At 44.7% G+C, this 22,934-nt stretch overlaps 1 protein-coding gene across 2 annotated transcripts; it reads left to right on the forward strand.

The window, feature by feature from the left end:
• The first annotated feature begins 1,016 nt into the window (after positions 1-1,016).
• SDR16C5 (short chain dehydrogenase/reductase family 16C member 5) lies at positions 1,017-21,345 on the forward strand. Of its 2 annotated transcripts, XM_055284817.2 has the most exons (7): positions 1,017-1,489; positions 5,181-5,527; positions 9,237-9,368; positions 12,307-12,406; positions 14,533-14,677; positions 15,634-15,759; positions 19,775-21,345. In XM_055284817.2, exons 2-7 carry the CDS (start codon positions 5,195-5,197, stop codon positions 19,866-19,868), a joined length of 930 nt encoding a protein of 309 aa, XP_055140792.1. In that variant the 5' UTR covers positions 1,017-1,489; positions 5,181-5,194; the 3' UTR covers positions 19,869-21,345. The 2 variants fall into 2 exon arrangements, with proteins under 2 accessions (XP_055140792.1, XP_055140793.1); XM_055284818.2 differs by lacking the exon at positions 9,237-9,368.
• Positions 21,346-22,934: the final 1,589 nt, after the last annotated feature.

Genomic DNA, 22,934 nt, shown 5'->3' on the forward strand with positions numbered 1-22,934 from the left:
CACTCCCAGGTGCTGCTCACCTCCACACCTTAGCCCATTCTGGAAGGCCCTTTGAGTCCAAATGCCTCTCCTCCTGCAGGCTGGTTGTGGACTCTGGAGGCACCTGGTGTGCATGTCTATCACCTGCACTGTTCATGAATGTATCTCCCTTCTCCCTCAGAAGCCCTGCAACTCCCCAGAGCCCCACACAGCAGAGTCGCTGGATGGTGACGGCTGACCTGAAACCAATGCACACACATTTACCCCACTCACCTTCCCACACGCCTCGCATAGCTTGCTGCAGCTCGCTGCTGCTGCCTAAAGCACATAAGTAACCTCTTAAGTACTGAAAAGACAGTCGAGGGTCTCCCCTGCACCTACTTTTCCAAGCTTATACGACCTGCCTGTTTCTTCTGTCACCCAAATAAAGAACAAATGTGCAGTTCCTCTACTCCAGATCTGCCCCAGATATAGGCTGGCTAACGCTGCTCTTCGACCCCTCGCTACTTTTCCTGTCCTACTCAGACCCAGGATAAATTTCAGACCCAATCTCATCCTGACTCCCCTGTTTTTCTTTCAACATCCCATAATTTATTGTCATTTCTGCTCCTCATTTCCCCCCAGAAAAGTTCACCCTCTATTATTAGCGTCTCAGTGGTGTCTTGCGCTTATCTTAACTCTTTTATTGATTTATTAATGAATGTTTATCCTTTTTTTTTCTTGACAGATATATCATCGCTGTATCTTCTGGATCGCTGTACACCCAGGTGCTTAATATATCTTGATTGGGTCAGAGCGCCTGGTGACTCTTACGCTATCCTCATTTCTCGACTTCATCTTGTTAGAACAAATTTCCTCGCCCTCTTCTTCTAGGCCGCCTGCCAGCGCCGCACCCACTCCCGCCCCTGCCTGCACCCCACCAACTTCCCGGGGACTCCCGAGCCCACGCCCACATCCCTTACCTCCAAGGTGCAAGGAAGCTGTTGACTTAGGATCCCACGTGGAGCAATCAGCTGCTGCTGGAGAACTCCCCGCACTGCAGGCTCCAGACACACGACCTGGCCCCTCCCCCATGGACGCCTACACTGCTGTGTTCTCTAATTCCAAGGTTCCCAGTCTCGGGGTTGTGCCTTGCAAATACCTGGGAAACTTTTCTAGCTAATGCTTAGGCCCCTGCCAACCCAGAAATTCCCATCTAATAATCTGGGATACAGCCTAGGCATTGAAACGTTAAGCCTAAGAGAAATGCGGCGCACGCATCCAGTTTCCACCACCGAATTTCCAGCTTCTTAAATCGGCCGGTCCAGAAAAAGAAGATAGGAGTGCTGCCCACGTCGCGAGCTGGGCTACGGCCGGCCCCACCCCCGGGCGCTGCCACGGCCGTCCCGCCCTTGGACTTGGGCGGCGCCTGGATAAACACCTGAACCTCACTGAGCTCCGAGCCAGGGACTCTGGTGCCTGGGGCAGACGAGGCCGGTTTCTCCGCGGGCAGCTAGGGAGAGTGTCCTGGGTGAGTTGCCGAGGTCGTCGGTCCTGGGCGCTGGCTCCCGGAGGAGGTCGCGCTGGCGGGGGTCGGGCGAGGCGGCCCTTTGGGCTGGTTTCACGCTGGGTCGCGCGCAAGGGGGCGCGGGTCGCTGAGCTGCGGCAGGACCCACCCGCTAGCTGGTGAGAACGCAGCTCCACCAGGTAGCGCACGGCTGCAGCCTTCCGGAAGCTCAGGCTCCCGTGGCTACGGCTAACGCAGACCCCTCGCCCCCGGGGGTGAGCTGCCAGCCTCCCTCCCCACCCGGAGCAGAGGGCAGGATGCCTCCCTGGACCCTCTTCTTCGGTCCGTTCTGCCCAGGTTCCCTGCCCTCTGCCGCTCAGTGCATCCACCTCCCCACCACCCCCATATCACCCCTTTCAACCCAAGCTGTGATTGTCAGTCTGTCTGCCCTCCCGTTTCGTCCGGGTGCCCTCACCAGAGCCGACTTGCTGCCGCGCACTGGCCTGGGAAGCCGAGGGCGCCTGTTTGGATTGGGTAGGCCGCGAGATAGGGACACCTAGAAGCCTTCTGCCAGATTAAATTATATACGCTCCGTAACATTCTAGGAAAGTCTTTGCAGTAAAATGGAAGCGTACATTCACTCTTGTTTGTAAGTATACTATAACCATATTTCATTGGTATAGCCAGGGATTATTAATTCATATGCTTAACAGGAACGCCAGTGGAAGTTCTAGCCATTAATTATTTTGCTGTCATTCTGTGCCTGGCACTTATCTAGAAAGGCCTCCATGTTTTGTGGCTGTGCCACATTATTATGGGGATTGAGGAGCAGAGGGGGAGACATGTAAGCTAGCGGTGTTGAAATCCAAACAGCTCCTCTTGCACCCCTCCCCAACCCTGTGCACCCCGCAGAGGACTTTGTGCAGGGCAATGCCTTTTTTTTTTTTTTTTTCTAATTTGTTCAAAGGTTTCACACAAGCTAGTAGTGACCACATAATGCTCCTTAATACTTTACCTATATAAACTGGTTTAATTCTCACAGCTCCTCTGTGTGATAATAGTACATATTCGTATGTACTATTAGAAACTCTCTTTTTTAGAGGAGGAAACTGAGGCACAAGAGATTAAATCATTTCTACCAAAGTTGCAGGGAAAATCAGTGATATATCTGGAATTCCAACCCAAACTTTAATCTCTAGACCTCATTGCCTATGTGGGTACCCAGCAGGCACCCTAAACTTCAATTGGGGATTGGGGGTAACTCAGGCTGACAAGCTCTTAGAAATCTAGTAAGCATCTGCCAAGACAGGGTTAAAAGGTGGACATATTTTAGGTCTTGCATCAAGCCAACATTGAGACAGTGGAACACTGAAATCTAGAATGTCCTGACATTAAGAGCGTTCATGTCACCCAGGTCAGTGTTGAGACGTCTGGCCACTGCTGAGGTGCTGGAGCCCTGTGATGGGAGAAGTAGACCTCTGTCCCTCTGTGTGAATTCATGTAGTGATATAAAAGGGAGTGTGGTGGTCTGACCAACTACTCCTGGTGTGGATTTTCCAAAGTTGGCGATGCCCAGGTGGCTGTCTGAGAAGGGTGCCTAGGGTTTCCCATTACTGTGTGCACAGTCTGACCCTCATCCTTGCAGATCCACAGGTACAGGCTCCATGGCTGTGTATTTGACATGAGAGTCCTCTTTCAGGACACCTTCTTTCCAAATTCTGCAGTGCCTGGGAGGCCTGATCAATCGCCCAAAAGTTACTCTGTGAATGTAAATCAGAGCAAAGATCACAGAGAGTTGAGGTCTATTTCATCAAAGCATGGATGAAAATGTTCTTCATTTGACCAGAGCGTCCATGTTCCTTAGAGCAAGCATTCTTATTCTCTGGAAAGCCCTGGACACACAGGTCAAACCTGCCTTAAAACAAACAATTTTGTCCCTCTGCCAGGAAAGCTACTGCTCAATATCCCTACCTCCCACCATCATCATTTGGATATCCACTCAAAGGGTTACTTTCTAGCTTCCTCTCCCAAGCCCAATCTGAATCAGCTCTCCCATCATCCTCTCTATAGCACACTGCACTTTTCTTTAGAACACTATGGCTTATAACGATCTATTTATTTGTTGAATATGTCTCTTCAACTAGATTACTTGGCTCACCTGCACAGAGATTATGAGAGGCTGCCCATCCCCTCAGCCCCAGTGCCCAGGTAGAGCCAGCACAGGGTGGATACTCAATAAACATAACACATGAACCAATCTGGCCCGCACCACCTAACCAGCACAGAGACCCTGAAAAAGTCACATACATCTTCTCTCAGATCCTCAGTCTCATCTGTACAATAAACCAGGAACAACAGCCTGGGTCGCATCGACTCTTGACATTTCCTAAGGGTGTGACCACATACCAAGTCCTCCTGTAGATGAATCTATCCACCCTTACTCATTAACCGTAACTAGGCTGACTTCAGCCAAACTGTGAAGACCTGCTGTTTTTTCATTACTACCCTCCCGTCTCCTCACACCTGTGCCTTCGTCTGAGCCCCTCAATTAAACACCCCATTCAGAGAAGGTTCCCACCCCCAGCACAGTATGTTCTCTGCTAAATATGCCTCCTGTTCTCATCCTGAGGGAAATAAGACCTTCCCTTCTTTCTCAGCTAGTGGTTAGTAAAGCACATCTTGTATACTCATTCACACTAAAGTGTGAGTAACTGGTAGCAGGATGTAAGCACTAAGCTTTGTATGAGTTTGTCAAGGGGAGGCCTTTCATTCATTCAGCAGACCTAGTGGATGTCTTCTTGGTGGGCAGCACTATGAATCTGAGAAATGTGATAACGTCTGTAAAGCACTGACTATAAGCCAGGCATTGTGGTCATACGTGGAACATTCTCATTTCATCTGCAAAAACACCCTATGCCATGGGACCAGTATAGATGAAGAGACCAAGGCCCAGTGTAAGGCCAAGAGGCCCCCCCATGGGGTTCACAGGTGGGCAGAGGCAGTGCAGGACAGGAGTCCAGGTCTGCCTCCCCCGTGACCTTTAATCACACAGAGTGGTAAGTGCTATGGAGCTGCTGGTGTGGGGACCTCAGAGCCTAGGGAAGGGCTATCTGGTGCTGATTGCAAATCTGTCGGAAAAGGTCTAGAACACCTGGTTACTTCCTGTCAAATGCTTTCTACAAATAGGACTTTACATTTTCCTCTTCAAATCTCAGGTTTTAAATAGTAATGCAAAATTAACGAGAATGCAAATGAGAAAGCACAAACATCAAAGGAGAGAAACATAAAGCCAGAGAGGTAGTAATGATGTTATAAACATTGTGATGTGGTCAAGACTTTGAACATAAAATCAGCCAACAGGATTCATGATTATTATGAAGAAAGGCTAACTATGAGGAATAATGAACTTATTCTTTGTGTTAAATTTGGGTGTGGTGGTTACAGTTCCTGGTTAACAAACATTTCTGTTGTGTACTGCACATAGCAGGCATGCAGATAACATGCTGAGCTTGGGGCCAAGTAAGAAAGCTGAATAAGTATAGTCCCTGTGGCTTCCTCCTCCCCCTTTCTGAATTTGGAGTCTGCTACCAGGAGAGCTGTTTAAATCTCAGATCTCAGTTACTTTCACTGTTTCAGAAAGTAGGAGCTCCGTGGAGTAAACAACTGAGAGGAAATGGACAAATAAGTCTTCATGTGAATCTGTCTTTTTTCATAGGTGTCAGCCAGAACATGTCTTTCAACCTGCAATCCTCAAAGAAACTGTTCATTTTCTTAGGAAAATCACTGTTTAGTCTTCTGGAGGCTACGATTTTTGCCGTACTCCCAAAGCCACGGAAGAACGTTGCTGGTGAAATAGTCCTCATCACAGGTGCTGGAAGTGGACTCGGAAGGCTCTTAGCCTTGCAGTTTGCCCGGCTGGGATCTTTTCTTGTTCTCTGGGATATCAATAAGGAGGGGAATGAGGAAACATGTAAGATGGCTCGGGAAGCTGGGGCCACAAGAGTGCACGCCTATACCTGCGATTGCAGCCAAAAGGAAGAAGTGTATAGAGTAGCCGATCAGGTAACTGTTGTGTGTTTACTATTATAATTTGACATACATCACGCTCTTTTTCACTTGCCTTTCTCAGTGCCCATTAGCCTGTCTCCAGTGTCCCTTTAATGTAAACAAGATTATGGGAGAATGGGAATTGGGATTTTTGAATCCTTATTGTATGCAAGACACTGTACTAACTACCATGTATGTATTATAACCTTATAAAGTAAAACCCATTATTATCCCCATTTCACAAGTAAGGAGACTAAGGCTTAGGGCAGGTATGTAGCTGCCCTAAGAAACACAGTTAGTAAGCAGCAAGACTATAGCTGCCACTTGCGTCTATTGACACCTGAGTACCTGCTTCTAACATTACACTGCACTGACCATACCGGCCCCTATTACAGTATAAGTTAATGGAGGGATAGAGGCATCGTTCTTTAAGGATAAAGAATCAAGATACAGAGACATTAAATAACCTGTCCAGGGGTCACAGACCTGGTGTGTGATGGAAGCAGGATTTGAATCCATATTCTGTCTGATTTAAATTTAGGCTGTGTCCACTCCATCACAGTACCCTACGTTCGAATGTGTATTGCTCTTAAGTAGTCATAAGACAATCAGAATCTTTTATTAATCCTAAAGACTCAGCTACATTTTCTTCTTTGGGGTTTATACAGATACACACGTAAAGCTTTCAGGAAACCAAAGCTCCGACATGAAGATGGTAGGGATTTTCTTGCCATCATAGAGGCACGTGCCCATCCCTCACAAGGAATTTTTTTTTTTTTTTTGAGATGGAGTTTCACTCTTGTTGCCCAGACTGGAGTGCAATGGCACCATCTTGGCTCACCGCAACCTCTGTCTCCTGGGTTCGAGCGATTCTCTTGCCTCAGCCTCCTGAGTAGCTGGGATTACAGGCGTGTGCCACCGTGCCTGGCTAATTGTTTTGTATTTTTAGTAGAGACGGGGTTTCTCCATGTTGGTCAGGCTGGTCGAACTCCCGACCTCAGGTGATCCACCCACCTCAGCCTCCCAAAGTGCTGGGATTACAGGCATCAGCCACTGTGCCCGGCCTAAGGATTTTTGTGTCCTCACATTGGCTTGAGTACTTCACTCATCACTCTCCTGGGACACTTTGTGCCTCCCAGAATTGCCCAACTTATTGAGAAGGGAAGAACCAACCAAGCCTGCTGTGACCAGCCTGACTACATTGTAAAGTTGCTCCTTAGCTTCTAGGCTCAACCAGGATTTCCTTGCTAAAGTTTGCAGGTCCCTGGCAGGTAAGTTTATGACTTTCAAGTTTGTCTTTACATTTTACCTCTCTGCCACCACCATCTCCAAACACAGGCTGCCCAGTACAGGCTGGAGATCCACACCTGACAAGTTTGCTTGGGCCTACGCTGGGCCCACTCTTCCAAGCACAGCTGATCTCACAAATTCAGCCACTTAGAAGTTAAGCACTGATCACCTGGCATGTTGACTTACACTGACTACAATTTATCTGGCCAGCCTTAAGCAATAACCGGTTGATATTCAAACAATGAAGATTGTTAGCTATGGGATAAACTAGTGTGAAGCACTCTATAAATAATTACTTCCCTTTCCCTTGTAACTGTGATTTAGTTCTGCCCCAGGTGCTTGACTTCAGAAATAGCCACACGTGTCATATTACTAGCTTATTATTCGGGTTTTATCACTGTGGGGTCTTGGAGGGAATTGCTTATGTGCTCCTCTGAATTCAGGGGAAGGAAATTACTCCCCATCTTTATAAACCCACCATTTCCACTTTTTATTCCGGATAGAAAGGAAAGTACCAGATAATTTTTTTTTTTTTTTTGAGACAGAGTCTTGCTCTGTCACCGGGCTGGAGTGCAGTGGCATGATCTTGGCTCACTGCAACCTCCACCTCCTGGGTTCAAGCAGTACTCCTGCCTCAGCCTCCCAAGTAGCTGGGACTACAGGCGCACACTACCACGCCCAGCTAATTTTTGTATTTTTAGTAGAGACAGGGTTTCACCATGTTGGCCAGGATGGTCACCATCTCTTGACCTCATGATCCACCCGCCTTGGCCTCCCAAAGTGCTGGGATTACAGGTGTGAGCTACCGCGCCCGGCCAATACCAGAGAATTTTTAAGAAGTAGCCCTTAGACAAGCAATCAAAGAGAAAGCTTTCAGAGTGATATGACAGCGTTTTGTCTCTGCTGAGTCTCCGATAACTTTGAAAGCTTGTATCCCTAGGCCAGATTTCTTCTCCCTTGGAAAGAAGAAAACCAGCCAGTTGATGAAAACAGGACAGGCAGATTCTAATCTGTGCTGTGTGTTTAAAATATATACAGTCATGCACCATATAATGACATTTTGGTCAATGATGGACCATATACAAAATGGTGGTCCCACATTATGGGACAGATTATTACAGTATTTTTACTGTCCCAATGTTCTATGTTTAGATACACAAATACTTACCAATGTGTTAACAGTTGCCTAGTGTTCAGTGTAGTAACACACTGTACAGGTGGGTAGCCTAGGAGCAATAGGCTCTACCATATGGCCTAAGATGTGTGGTAGGCACACATCTAGGTTTATTAAGTACACTCTGTGATCTTCACATAGCAACCAAGTCACCTAACAATGCACTTCTCAGAATGTATCTCCATTGTTCAGTGATTTATGACTGTATTTTCTCTTTTCCTCCATTTATTCCCTAACCCAGCCCCTTCTCCATGTGTGCAAGGTCTTGATCTATGTCACATTTGGCTATAATGAAGCTATTCTTATGTCCCATCATATTGATTAAAATGAAATGCCACATACAGAGCACAGAACAAAGTTACTAACCATTGAGTAGAAGAACAGCTCTAACTGTAAACAGAAAGTAGCATTTTGAACATGGACTCATTTTAAGAAGAGAAAAATGGGAAAAGCACATCAAAACTTGATCTCTGAAGGCCAGGCGCAGTGGCTCACGCCTGTAATCCCAGCACTTTGGGAGGCCAAGGCGTGTGGATTACGAGGTCAGGAGATCGAGACCATCCTGGCTAACATGGTGAAAACCCGTCTCTACTAAAAATACAAAAACAAAATTAGCCAGGTGTGGTGGCAGGCACCTGTAGTCCCAGCTACTTGGCAGGCTGAGGCGGGAGAATGGTGTGAACCCAGGAGGCAGAGCTTGCAGTGAGCTGAGATTGTGCCACTGCACTCCATCCTGGTCGACAGAGCGAGACTCCATCTCCAAAAAAAAAAAAAAAAAACTTGATCTGTGGTGCATTGTAGACTCAGCAACGGAAATAAACCAAACCGTATTTATTTATTTATTTAGACGCAGTCTTGCTCTGTCACCCAGGCTGGAGTGCAGTGGCATGATCTTGGCTCACTACAACCTCCACCTCCCTGGTTTAAGCAATTCTCCTGCCTCAGCCTCCTGAGTAGCTGGGGCTAGAGGCACGTGTCACCATGCCTGGCTAATTTTTGTAATTTTAATAGAGACAGGATTTTGCCATGTTGGCCAGGCTGATCTCAAACTCCTGTCCTCAAGTCACCCCCCTGCCTCGGCCTGCCAGAGTGCTGGGATTACAGGTGTGAGCCACTGCGCCTGGCCCCAAGCTGTATTTTTAGAGTGCATAAACTCAGTATGAATTAACCAGGATAAAAAAAACATAAAACTCTGGGAAAATAAAACCTAGATCATATAAGGAATTTCTACATTGGTGGTGTTGCTCTTATTCAATTCAGGTTAAAAAAGAAGTCGGCGATGTTTCCATCCTAATCAACAATGCCGGAATCGTAACAGGCAAAAACTTCCTTGACTGTCCAGATGAGCTTATGGAAAAGTCATTTGATGTGAATTTCAAAGCACATTTGTGGGTAATAATTGTTTCTTCTCATCATAAATGTAAAATTACTCTGGCATTTAGAAGTACTTTCCTCTTGCTTTTTTACAATATTATTAGCCTCTAAGTAAAGCAGAGACTTCTCAGTTTTGGACTTGTCCTGGTCTACGCAGTTGTCCTCTTCTGATGCCACTTAATCTACAGTAGCCCCCCGGACCTCTGCTTAGGGAATTCTACAAGGACAGAACTGTCCTCATGATCCTGTTACCATGTATTGATTAGCTGCAAATGTTAGGGAATACTCCAGGTGGCTCACATATTTTCCTTAAAACAGCTCGGTGAGACAAGGGATCATAGAACTTAAAAGATTTGCTCCAGGCTACATAGCGAGTAACTGCACTTAGACAGGACCAGGGTAGCTTTGTAATTTGCCTAAGCTGGGACACTTTTGGAAGTGAAATTCAGCATTATTAATGAGCAAGTGTTAATCAGGTCTGTTATGGGCAAACCAAAACCTATAGTTACCTTAGTTAGTACCCAACCAGAGAAATTAGAGGTTCCACCAGTAACCCGGGTTACCACCTGCTACCAGCGCTAAAAGCACAGTCCTGACTTCTAAAGCCACCCACTCAATTCCAGAAGTTGCATGTTTCTGGCCTTTGCTGAGACCAGCCATCTCAGGCCTCCCCACACTATGCATGCACCCTCTTGCTGCCTCTCCCAGCTTTTATTAAAAGTTGTATTTTTATTTTACTTTATCATTTTATTTTAATTTTTTTGAGACAGAGTCTCATTCTGTCTCCCAGGCTGGAGTTCAGTGGTGCGATCTCAGCTCACTGCAACCTCCAACCTCCTGGATTCAAGCGATTCTCGTGCCTCAGCCATCTGAGTAGCTGGGATTACAGGTGCACGCCACCACACCCAGCTAATTTTTTGTGTTTTTAGTAGAGACGGGGTTTCATGATGTTGGCCAGGCTGGTCTTGAACTCCTGGCCTCATGTGTTCCGCCTGCCTCGGCCTCCCACAGTGCTGGGATCACAGGACTTTTGACCTGTTTGGTTCCAGCCCTGCTCGTAGCTCGTCATTCCTGGGCAAGGCTCTCTCCTGGGAGTCTGCTGGAGATTTCTGAGCTTCTCCTCTGTTCTCCTCACACCTTTCCATCCAACTCTTCTTTAGCAGCCTTCAAATGTAATTTGGAATTTGTAGATTTTCTGTCCTCTATTTTCACCAAAAATGTAATGGTGCTGGTGCTATTCTTGGTGTTTTGTAAAGTTTTCAGGAGAAAAATGGAAAGATTCGGAATTTAGTGGCTACCATGTTCCTACAGGAACTACTGCAAATGATTTTTCTTGTCCCAAATGTCCCTCTCCTTGGTGCTTGCTTATACTCATATATAGTTGGAATGAAGATAAAGACCATGGTCCCTGGAAGTCTCCACTCCCATGGCTTTGTGTTCTTTTTTTTTTTTTTGAGATAGAGTCTCACTTTGCCACCAGGCTGGAGTGCAGTGGCGCAATCTCAGCTCACTGCAACCTCCACCTCCCGGGTTCAAGCAATTCTCCTACCTCAGCCTCCCGGGTATCTGGGACTACAGGCACACGCCACCACACCCAGCTAATTTTTGTATTTTTAAAAGAGATAGGGTTTTGCCATGTTGGCCAGGCTGGTCTCCATCTCTTGGCCTTGTGATCTGCCCGCCTCAGCCTCCCAAAGTGCTGGGATTACAGGTGTGAGCCACTGCGCTCAGCCTGGCTTTGTGTTCTTTTCCTACCTCTGTTTTTCCCCAGGTGCCTTCATGGTATCTGTCTGTATCTCTCTCTCTCTCTCTTTTCTTCTTCTTTTCTTCTTCTTTCTTCTTCTTCCTCCTCCTCTTTCCTCCTTCTCCTCCTTCCTCCTCTTCCCCCTTCTTCTTCTTCCTCCAACTCCAACTCCTCCTCTACCTCCTCTTCCTCTTCCTCCTCCTCCTTCAATGCTGGTGTTTCCGTTGCTCCTACCACTCCTCATGTCATCTCACTCCCTTTACTTCTTCTGGGCAAGTTCATGTACATTCTTTGAGCATCTGCACATTGCCAGGCACAAAGACAGTGACTTAACTGCTAGAGCGTCTGAGAGCTACCTGAAGGCTGGGCTCTCAAAGGCAGTGTCCCTACTGAGAAGTGTCCCAACTCATGGCAGACCCCAGATTGTTCGCTGCACTGCTTCCTTTTGCTTTGCTTTGATTTCCCACCTCTCTCTACCTGTTAGTTTCTCTCTGAGACTTATTGCAATGCAGGCAAACAAGTGAGGTTTGGCCTTTGTAAGAGATCCCTTTTCTCACCTCCCTGTCTTTGGCGTGATTAGTTACTCCTTTGTTGCAGAAGAGATCTTCTTTAAAAGCTCATTTCTGTCTCTTTTACCTTCTTTCTCCAGGCCCCCAATCAAGGGTGAAGGTGTTGGACAATATATAGATGTGCCCTCTTTCTAATAGATATTCTGTTTTACGAAATGGAACAAAAATAAGAGATGAGTTTAAAACAAAGTACTCTTTTAAAATTGAAGTCAACAGCCAGATGTCCTGTGAACAATGTTCAGGGAAAATTTGAAACTCAAAATCAAGCTCAGGAGAGAGAAGGCAATCTAAATCTAAAGCATCATGTTTGTGAGGTTGGGGGTTGTGGCTGCCACAACAAAGATTTACTCCTTCAATTCTTGTCTTAATATTGTGTTGTTAAAAGTCAAATATGAGCAAAAACGTAAGTCTGAATAAATTATTTTAATAATACTGGAATTACCATAAAAAACTGATTTAACAGGTTAAATAAGTTAAACTGATTACTTTCCAGATGTTTAAGTTTTTATATCCCCATACCTTCAGATATTTTACAGGCTGAAAAAAAAAGATTTTTTAATCACAATGAGTTTGTGATTATAAATATCTGAGAAAATTATACAATGTGGCATTAAACATTAAAAGTTTTTCTTTGTATCCTTAGACTTACAAAGCCTTTCTACCTGCTATGATTGCTAATGACCATGGACATTTGGTTTGCATTTCAAGTTCAGCTGGATTAAATGGAGTAAATGGGCTGGCAGGTAAGAAAAACATAGCAATTTACAATTGCAAAATTCCCTATAACTTTAATTTACATAATAGCTCTGAATAATTAGCACTAACTTGATGCCTTAAGATAAAGGATAATAAACTAAAAAGTATAGTCAATAAGTGGTTGATAACTTCATCGTGTCGCAAAACTGCACATCAGATAGACTTACATGAAATTGGACTATGCCCTTTGGAATCATTAGGTCTTATGCAGCCCCCTGTGTTTAAAAGAGAGAGAGGCTGATAAATTTTTTGCACAAGTGATCAACATAACAACTGTCCCCCAAACTTCACACTGACACTGTCACAGAATGGTAAGGAGGATGACCCTGTCTTCCCCTGAAGTTTCCTTTAAGTGGTCTCCCCACTGCTGTGAGTTTGGATAAAGTTTCTACACCTCAAGAAACCTAAAGTTAACTGCTCTGTTTTCCCACTGGTTGAAGACCTGCAGGAAGTGGTGGGCATTTTCATCTCCCTTGCAACAGCCAACTGACTTGACAGTAGCAGTGGGGAGGGGGCAAAGAGATCCTTCAAGACCCTCAACCAAGGAGGCACAACTTGGGAGCTGGCTCTAGAAGGAACAGAAACCTTGACCTAACCTACCACAGCATCCTCTAAAGGAAATGTCCCAGGTCCTGGCTTACAAGGATTGCAAAAACTCATCCAACAGAACTGTAGCAGCAACGTTCGGATAACAGATAAGCCAGTTTGCCAGTTGGGTGGTCCCTAATGCTTTTGAAGCAGAGTGGCGTAGTTCAAGATTCACAAAACCAGTCTTAGCTCAGTATATCTATTACATGAATAGGTTTTTCAGGACCACCAGTCACCACCCCAAATATCACCAGTCTATCTTCCTTATGACCCAGGACTTCCCTTCCTCTCTCCTTCTTAGAACTTATCAGGTATTATTCTTACCTCCCTCTTATATATCTGTGGTCACGGGCCTTTGAAATCATTCAGGTATATTTACAGCTCCTTATCAATCCTTTTCAGACAGAACATTCCTGTCTTGAGATACAGGACTCTCGCACCCGCAGCTCATCTTAGAAACAAGTATAAGCCTTTTGTATTTCCCACCATGTGAGTCTTTACTCCCCATACGTCAGAACCACCAGGGGTGCCAGTTTAGCATGCAGATTCCTTGGGTCATGGGCCATATCTGCTCATCAGAATCTCAAGGATCAAGGGACTCAGCTGCATTTATACCTGATGACTCCAGTGACCCTAGAAGCTGCTCTGGACTCCTCGTCCCCCTTCCCAGTCTCTAGCCTCTGACCCACTGTCTGGACAGCACTAGGGCTGGACAACCCCACGCCTAGCACTTACAAACTGGCTCTTGCCAGTTGCAGTAGCTGCACCATAACATAGCAAGTTTAAATATGCCTCCTCTGAATGTGTGGGACAAAGGAAAGTGTTAATGCACCTCAATGCCATTTCTTCTCCAAACTTTTTCACTTAGTCAACTGAATAGTCAGATGTTTTGTTAAAACAGGTGTGATTAAAGACAAAAAGCTCAAAATGGACACAAATGCTACTTTCCACTCCTCCCTCTGCCCCCACCCTACATTTTCAAGATATTTAAGAGGTGGAGGTTGAAGCTACCAAGCCCTTTGTTTTTTTTGGTTTTTTGGTTTTTTCCTGGAAGTGAAGGAAAGAGTTATAGTTGGAAGAAAACTTGATCTGAGAATCACAACCCATGCTGGCCTCTCTTGCCTAGATTCCTATATCAGCTAGTGTTTTATTTCTTCTTTTGAATGTCTTCATGCCCCAATGGGATTGCAATTTTTTGAGACAAGGCCCCATGTAAGAACTAGCACAGGGGCTCATAATGCATTGACTTGTAAGTAAAGTCCAGCAGTGTGACCTGAGACAGGATCTCTGCAGCCCTTCTTGTGCTGGGCTCTACTTAGTCATTGTCAACTGACCCTGATCTTCAGTTAACCATGTCCCTTCCCACTCCCTGCTCACTTCTTCCAGTGGGAGTAGACCAAGATTACACAAAAGGAGAACTCTGAAATTGTCTTATTTTCTGTTGCTCTTAGCATTATGGGTAAACCTTAATGTAATGCCATTTTAAAACTTTGGAATATACATTATCATGCTTTGTCTTTTTCAGATTATTGTGCAAGTAAATTTGCAGCCTTTGGGTTTGCTGAATCTGTTTTTTTGGAAACATTTGTCCAAAAACAAAAGGGGATCAAAACCACGATTGTGTGCCCCTTTTTTATAAAAACTGGAATGTTTGAAGGTTGTACTACAGGGTAAGTATGTCCTTTAATTTCAAAGAATCTACACTCTTAAAAATGTTTTGCTATTTTGTTTTGTTCTTTTTTTTAAAGTTGTTTAAAATATATTGTTCTGGGATTCAGTATGATCTATAAATGGTTTTAGAATTCTGTCTTTCTTAGTATGTGTTTGTGTGAAGGATACCAAGTTGAATGGGAATGGTTTATCAAGGCAGTGTCTCTCAGCCCCTCAGGCCCTGGATCTGCTCCTCCATTTCCCAGGCTCTCAGGGCCACATCCCCTTCCTGCCATCCAATCCCATTCTGCTCCCTCTCTGATTCCAGGAGGACTAGAGATAATTGGAGAGACATTGTCTTGGTCATATAGAAGGAGCTGCTATAATGAGGTATCGTACACTAGGTGGCTTAAACAAGAAAAATGCCTTTCTCACAGTTCTGGAAGCTAGAAGTCCAAGACCAAAGTACTGATAGGCTTTTCTCAGACAGGCACTAATCCCATTCGTGAGGGCTCCACACTGGTGACCTAGCTACACCTCAAAGGCCCCACCTCCAAATGCCATCACATTGGGAGTTTAGGCTTCAACATGTGAATGTTTGAGGAGACACAAATACCCAGTCCATAGCAGTCACAGATGCCCAATTCTGTATCTCATGGAGACTACAGGCAATGTGTTTTCAACAACTTGCCTTACAAATATTTGGAATATTTGTTTAATATGGTTTCACGTATATGTATATTGTAATATTAGTGTATTAATAAGAATCATTTTTCATTTCATATTTTAGTTATGTTACTACTTACTGCATTGACACATTGATAATAAAGGAGTAAATATAAAAATAAATGAAATTTGAAAGGAAAGAAATAAGTGATAACATCTTAAAACCTTTTATCCCTAATTTGAAAAATTATCTTTATTTGTGAATTTGGCCTTTGGGGTTTCTTTTAATTGTTGTCATTTTATATCCTAGCTGTCCTTCTCTGTTGCCAATTCTGGAACCAAAATATGCAGTTGAAAAAATAGTAGAAGCTATTCTACAAGAAAAAATGTACTTGTATATGCCAAAGTCGTTATACTTCTTGATGTTTCTTAAAAGGTAATTACATCAGCTTCTATTACTTCCCTAACATGCCAGTCTACAGTTTACTCCAAATCCCACCAGGAGAAGCCACTTTAAAAATACCTGATAAATTAAAATTCATTAATTTAATTCTATTAAGTCCTGTTAGTCCTATCATTGTGCCCATTGCTGACACAATACCAAATTTACACAGTTGCAGTGCCCACCGTCAGTCAAGAAAATGGGGTCTAACCCTTCCTGCCACCTTAGTATCGAATTATTCTGAAAAAGAAGTGGATGTAATGATAGATGGAAAGATTGAAATGATTTTTTAGGAGAGATTTTCTTGTGCTCATGATAAAATAATCCTGTTGGAATAGATATTGTATCCATGCCTCCTCAAGTACAGGGTCCCAAAGTCAAGGCCAGACAGTAAGCCAAGTGCTATAGAAATTTGTGGTATGGGTACAATTAACAATACATAATAAATCTGAGCTCTTAGGATGGTTAAAGAATTTGAGGGAAAAAACTTAAAACCACCTCTTAAAAGCAAAAGAACAGGCTGGGAGCAGCGGCTCACGTTTGTAATCCCAGCACTTTGGGAGTCCAAGGTGAGAGGATTGCTTGAGGCCAAGAGTTCAAGACTAGCCTGGGAAACAAAGCAAGACCCCATCTCTCCAAAAATAATAAATAAATAAGCCAGGCATGGTGGTGCACGCCTGTAGTCCCAGCTACTTAGGAGCCTGAGGCAGGAGGATTGGTTGAGCCCAGGAGTTTGAGGCTGGTATACACCTATAGTCCCAGCTAGTCAGGAGGCTGAGGCAGGAGGATTGCTTGAACCCAGGGGTTTGAGGCTGCAGTGAGCCATGATCAGACCACTGCACTCCATCTTGGCAACAGAGTGAGACCCTGTCTCTTAAAAAATAAAAAAAAGCACATGGTGGTGCACACCTGTAATCCCAGCTACTCAGGAGGCTGAGGCAGGAGAATTGCTTGAAACAGGGAGGCAGAGTTTGCAGTGAGCCGAGATCGCGCTATTGCCCTCCAACTTGGGCAACAAGAGCAAAAACTCCGTCTCAAAAAGAAAAAAAAAGTACAAAAAGCATTCTTGTGCACCCTTCCCTGCTCTCTGTGGAGTTTCAGTGCTGAAATTCGTAGGCACTGAATGAACATTTGACCCAGTTACAAGGATAGTGGTGAGCTGCTGATTCCTGTTATCTCAATTCATTTTCTAGACTGTAACAGGTCATCTAATTAAATCTTTCCTCACTGGGCTTTCTGCTATGTGAGGAAGCACCTTGAGTTGAAATCTGCCTCATTTGAACTTCCCCTCATTGGTTTGTGCTTCTCCCCCAGCTCCATGTGCAATTCCATCAGTCTTGCCAATGACAATTCCTAGTTATCTGAAAATAGATATTATACCTCACATCCACTACATGGCCAGCAGCCATTGCCCATCCTGTGTACAGAAATTTCTTTTCTCATTAGCTAATTATATCTACTTTGTGCAATGAACCAAATGTCATTCTTGCATACTATCATTTTTCCAGGCTTCATGTGGCACAGGATGGGTCAGAATGCTTGACTGAGGCTATGTGGGACAGAGCAAAGGATCCTTGACAAGCAATTCGAAATTCAGGCTTATGATCCCACTATTCACTAAGTCTGTGACTCTGAGCATGCCCTTTATTCTCCAGGTCTTGGCTTCTTCATTTACAATGTAGAGACAATGTTTGTCGTAGCTTGTAGATTCGTGTAATGCACTGTTTATTGGGCAGGGTGTGCATTCACAACACACTAAGTTCTTTTTGCTTAATAGATAGCAGATTATAGTATAGTAATGCCAATGGTAAGAACACGGAACTTAATTTTTCTACTTTGAATAACTGTGGAGATTATGTTTAGTTTTATGACATACTAGTTTTGGGACATGTTTTGAGAGAGGGCTAGATAGCTGCTGAGTAAGCTAAAGGCAAAGTGAAGAAGCTCAGTAAAGGCAATCATATCAAACACTCCACCAAACATTCATTCAGCAAATATTCAGAGAGTGCTGTGTGTGTCATGAATCACCCAGCACCCAAGGATCTGCGCTTAAGGTTACAACAAAGAACAAGACAAACAGTGGTCCCTGCCCATGTGGAAATCACTTCCTGTGGGGTGAGGGGGCAGAAAAGAAACAAACAAAAAAGTAAGGTAAAAGAAAAGACCATAAGTGCTCTGAAGAAATATAAAGCAGGAAAGGGAAAAAAGGAAACCCCACAGTGGGAGGTGGATGGGTGCAAGTTGAGTTTTACTTTTGTTTTTCTTTTTTATTTTTTTTAAGATGGAGTTTCGCTCATCACCCAGGCTGGAGTGCAATGGCGCAATCTTGGCTCACTGCAATCTCCGCCTTCCCAGGTTCAAGTGATTCTCCTGTCTCAGCCTCCCAAGTAGCTGGGATTACAGGTGCCCGTCACCATGCCTGGCTAATTTTTGTGTTTTTAGTAGAGATGGGGTTTCACCACATTGGCCAGGCTGGTCTCGAACTCTCGACCTCAGGTCATCCACCCACCTCAGCCTCCCAAAGTGCTGGGATTACAAGCGTGAGCCACCACGCCTGGCCAAGATTTACGTTGTTGTTTCTTTTTTATTTTACTTCTTCAATTTTTTTTGGAGACAAGTTCTTGCTCTGTCACCCAGGCTAGAGTGCAGTGGCATGATCATAGCCCACAGCAGCCTCAAACTCCCAGGCTTAAGCCATCCTCCCACCTCAGCCTCCCAAATAGCTGAGACTATAGTTGTGCACCATTATGCGCAGCTAATTTATTTTTATTTTTTTAGAGATGGGGCCTTGCTATGTTGCCCAGGCTGGTCTCAAATTCCTGGCTTCAAGCAATCCTCCCACCTCAGCCTCCCAAAGCACTGGGATTACAAGCATGAGCCACCACATCTAAGTGAGATTTAATTTTTTTTTTTTTTTTTGAGACAGACTCTTGCTCTGTTGCCCAGGCTGGAGTGCAGTGGCGCGATCATGCCTCACTGCAACCGCCACCTCCCGGGTTCAAGCAATTCTCCTGCCTCAGCCTCCTGAGTAGCTAGGATTACAGGCGTGCGCCACCACACCTGGCTAATTTTTGTATTTTTAGTAGAGATGGGGTTTCACCATGTTGGCTAGGCTGGTCCCAAACTCCTGACCTTGTGATCTGCCCACCTTAGCCTCCTAAAGTGCTGGGATTACAGGCGTGAGCCACTGCGCCCGGCCGGTGAGATTTAATTTTAAGAATGGTGTTTGGTGGGTGGAGGGAATCTCATAAAGAAGGTAGTACTTGACCAGAGACTTGAAGCTGTGGAAGGGATGAACCACCTGGAGATCTTGGGGTGCCCAAACAGGTAAACAAGGAGCATGGGGTCCTTTCCTTTACCCCCACCTTAGGATGAGTCTCAGGTTTCCTGTGCCTGCTTTGTTTCCTTGCTCTGCAGTATTGAATGCAAAGGCCAGTGGCGCAGAGTGCTCTGTTGGGATGATGATCATGCATGTATATGGCTTTGCAGAGGAGCAGGCGTGGATGGAGAGTGTTAGCTGGGTCTTGCCCAAGGTTTGAGGAGCTATTGCATCTCATCCTCACAGTAGTGCCAGAAAGGCAGACTGATGACCTCATTTTACAGCTGAGGAAACTGAGGTCTATGAGCTGAGTCGATTGCCTAAGGTAGCACTGCAAATGACAAAGCTAGGATTCCAGCCAGGCTTATCTGCCCCCAAAGCCCATGCCTACACGACAAGACTTCACTGCTTCCTCTGTGTCATTGTACAGTGGAGCGATGCTTTGGAAACCAAAATGAGAAGTGAATTGAATAACTTAAGCCACAAGACCTGTCAAGGCCCTGGGCAAGTGTCCTCCGATATACTGAACAAGGCCCAGTGACCCTGAGGCGGGTAGCACTCAGGCTGCATAGTGTGTGCATGAGTGAGTGACTTCATCTGCCACGAAAGGTGACACTGCTTTTCAGTAGAGGTGGTAAAGAGGCTTTCACGAATGATAATAAAGAAAGTTTATTCTTGTGTTCTCTTCAGCTTTTTGCCCTTCAAGACAGGACTGCTTATAGCTGACTATTTGGGCATCCTTCATGCAATGGATGGCTTTGCTGACCAAAAGAAGAAACTCTAAAGACCAACTCTATGGCTAAGGTCATCTGATACACAATGTTACATAACGCGTACTTCAGTGAAGAAAAGTATTTTTGTCTGACAGTGGAATATATCTGGAGACCACAAGTACCACTCCTATTCTGTTATCTGGACTAGAATTTTCAACCAATGTGTTTGAAAATAATGTTGCTATCACCTGTTTGGTTGAGTTTTGGTTTTTTCTTTTTCTATTTTTTTCCAAAAATAAAGACAGCCCATTTTTGTCATTTCCATTACCACAGATGTAAGAAAGTGATAAGCCATGGCCACGAGCTGCCCTGAGCTTTGGTCATTGGGGAGGTGGCTCAAATGGAGCCAGCGGCTGTGGTTGACCTGCCTTGGGGAGCAGGGCTGAGGGACAAAGAGGACATGTGGGTATCCAGCCAGAATGCCCTCTCTCCAGAGGACACACAGCTCTGGATCCCTACCCCCTTGCTATCCTCTCTGGCCTTTTTGAACCTGTACCACCTAATGTAGAAAAGGCCCGCCTCCAGTGCCCTTCTTTCCAAAACAGCTACACAAATACTACTGAGTGCCCTGGATACTCAGACCGAGTGGCAGTCTGGCTAAAGGCCCATCCAGCACTGTTGTGCCCAAGAGCCTTACTGGGCATTCCCTGAAGCCCCCTCATAGGCAGTGATTCTAGACCAAACTCTTAAATAGAATCACTTTTGTTTCCTAGAAGAGATCAAAGAGTGGTTGCTTCTTACTTTGAAGATGAAATTCTACCAAGTTAGATTTTTTGCTATCTATTGATCCAAAAAATATATTCGTGCAACTAATGTTAAGTGTTCAACTTAGTATTTCAAGTTGGGATTCAGGTTGAGGCATTTTCCTGCAGAATGGGCAATTTTATGCATTTATATTCATCAGTGCTGCCCTCACTTTGCATCTATTGTATTCTTACAGTTTAATCAACTGGTAAAGTGCTTTCATGCTTTGGAGATTAACTATAAAAGCAAGATTAAGAAAAATATGTTAATTACCATATCCCTGGAACTCCTTCTCAGGCTGGTGGGGGCAGCCTTGCAAGAGAAACAGCAGCCTTTGTCTCTTCTCTCTTGTGGGGAGCAAGGAAGGGATGAGCGGTACCTTGGGAGACCCTGGAAAAGTCTAAAGAATTGAGAATTTGACTATCTTGGGGGTAAGATGCTGTCATAGGGGCAGTGGTCTCAGGCAGTGTAAACTCTGGAATCCACTGTAGTCTGATTTACCTTGAGTGGCCTGCACAAACCTGACAGCCCTGACCTGCATTTCCTTTCCATTCAGAAAGCCTTAAAAAAAAAAAAAACTTGTTTTATGATAATATAACAATCATAACTAACATTTACTGTGCCCGGCAGCAAATTAAGTATTTGACAAACGTTATTTCATTAAACAAACAAGACTGTCAATCATTACTCAAAGAATGATGAAGGTATTTGGTGTATGCCAAAGAATAAAGGCGTTTTATTTCACAGAGTGACATCTTATTCCACTGTAGATGTGTACTGAGAGGATCAAAGGCCCTCTTAGAGTCACCCACTGATGTTCCAAATCCTTGGTTAACAAGGTTAATTAAGAGAGAAGCACAATTTTGCTGTAATATTACAATTCCAGAAGCGTATCTTCTAGGGTCCCGTCTATTTAGTTACAGAATAAAGCTCAGATTCTTCGGCGATTCAGTACAACAAAGGTCCAGGAGCACTGCAGGCATCCGCCACATCATAACAGCATTAATAGCAATTATTTCTAATTGGAGTGCATCTTGGCTGGACTGTGACAAAGTCTTGAAATTCAATTGTGGTTTTACAATACCCATAAAATTGTCTAAACAAATTCAGATTTACTTGAGATGCTTCTATGAGAAGAGACCACATATAAATTAGTGGATTCTAGAGGGCACTAAATAACAAGGTGATTTAATGCCCTGGGGAGCAAGGAGTGCTCTCGGCATGTGTGTCATGCCCGTTTCCATCTGAAATTTAGTCCTAATGAAGCCATGACCAAGAGCCCAACACCTAAGCCAGCCTGAGGAAACGGAAGGACACAGGGCCAGGGCTATGCCCCATGCCTGGGCATTCTGCCCTGCAGGGCACATCTTCCAGTATCTTGTACTCACTGAGCTGCTCCAAAGCAGAGAAGAATTCTTGATGTAAGATGGAGTTTTGCTGGGTAAAAATGTGTGTCATGCCATGTGTGTGTGTATGTGTGTGTGTGTGTGGTTTTACATTGTGATGCTGTCTTAGTCCATTGGGGCCACCATAACAAAATGCCACAAATTGAGTACTTTAAACAACAGAAATTTAATTCTCAGAATTCCGGAAGCTGGCAGTTCAAGATCAAGGTGCCAGCTGATTCATTTTCTGGTGAGGGCTCTCTTGCTAGCTTGTGGACAACTTCTTGCTGTGTCCTCACAGAACCTTTCCTTGGTGTGTGTGTGTGGAGAGAGAGAAAGACCTATTTCTTCTTCTAAGGACACCAGTTCCATCATAAGGGCTCTACTTTCTTGACCTCATCTAACCCTAATTACCTCCCAAAGTCCCACATCATCCCATATGAATTTTGGGGTAACACAGACATGCAGTCCATAACAGATGCCAAGATAGAAAAAGAAACCAGACCACAAATGACATTTACACTCCTTAGAGTCCTCATGCTGAGATGGTCACAGTTCATCAGATGAAATAATTCTGAATCTTGGAGGCAGAGTGAATTGAGAATGCCTGAAAGAAACGAATTCCAACCTCCCAGAGTCAGCACTTGAGAAAAACATGACTGAGAATCTGGGCCACCAGACAAAAACTGTTGTGAAGCTAGACGTCCCGTGCAGAGCAGCTCTGGGATGAACATGTCTGGTGCTAGGCACCCTCAACATTCCAGCCTCATGAACCATGTTGGACCGGGAGCAGGGCTCATGCATGTAATTCCAGCTCTCTGGGAGGCCAAGGCAGGAGGATAGCTTGAGGCCAGGAATTCAAGACCAGCCTGGGCAACACAGCAAGACCCTGTTTCTACAAAAAATTTAAAGATTAGCTGGATGTGGTGGTGCACACTTGTAGTCCCA

Source organism: Symphalangus syndactylus, chromosome 7 (genome assembly GCF_028878055.3).
Source record: "Symphalangus syndactylus isolate Jambi chromosome 7, NHGRI_mSymSyn1-v2.1_pri, whole genome shotgun sequence".
Taxonomy (NCBI): domain Eukaryota; kingdom Metazoa; phylum Chordata; class Mammalia; order Primates; family Hylobatidae; genus Symphalangus; species Symphalangus syndactylus.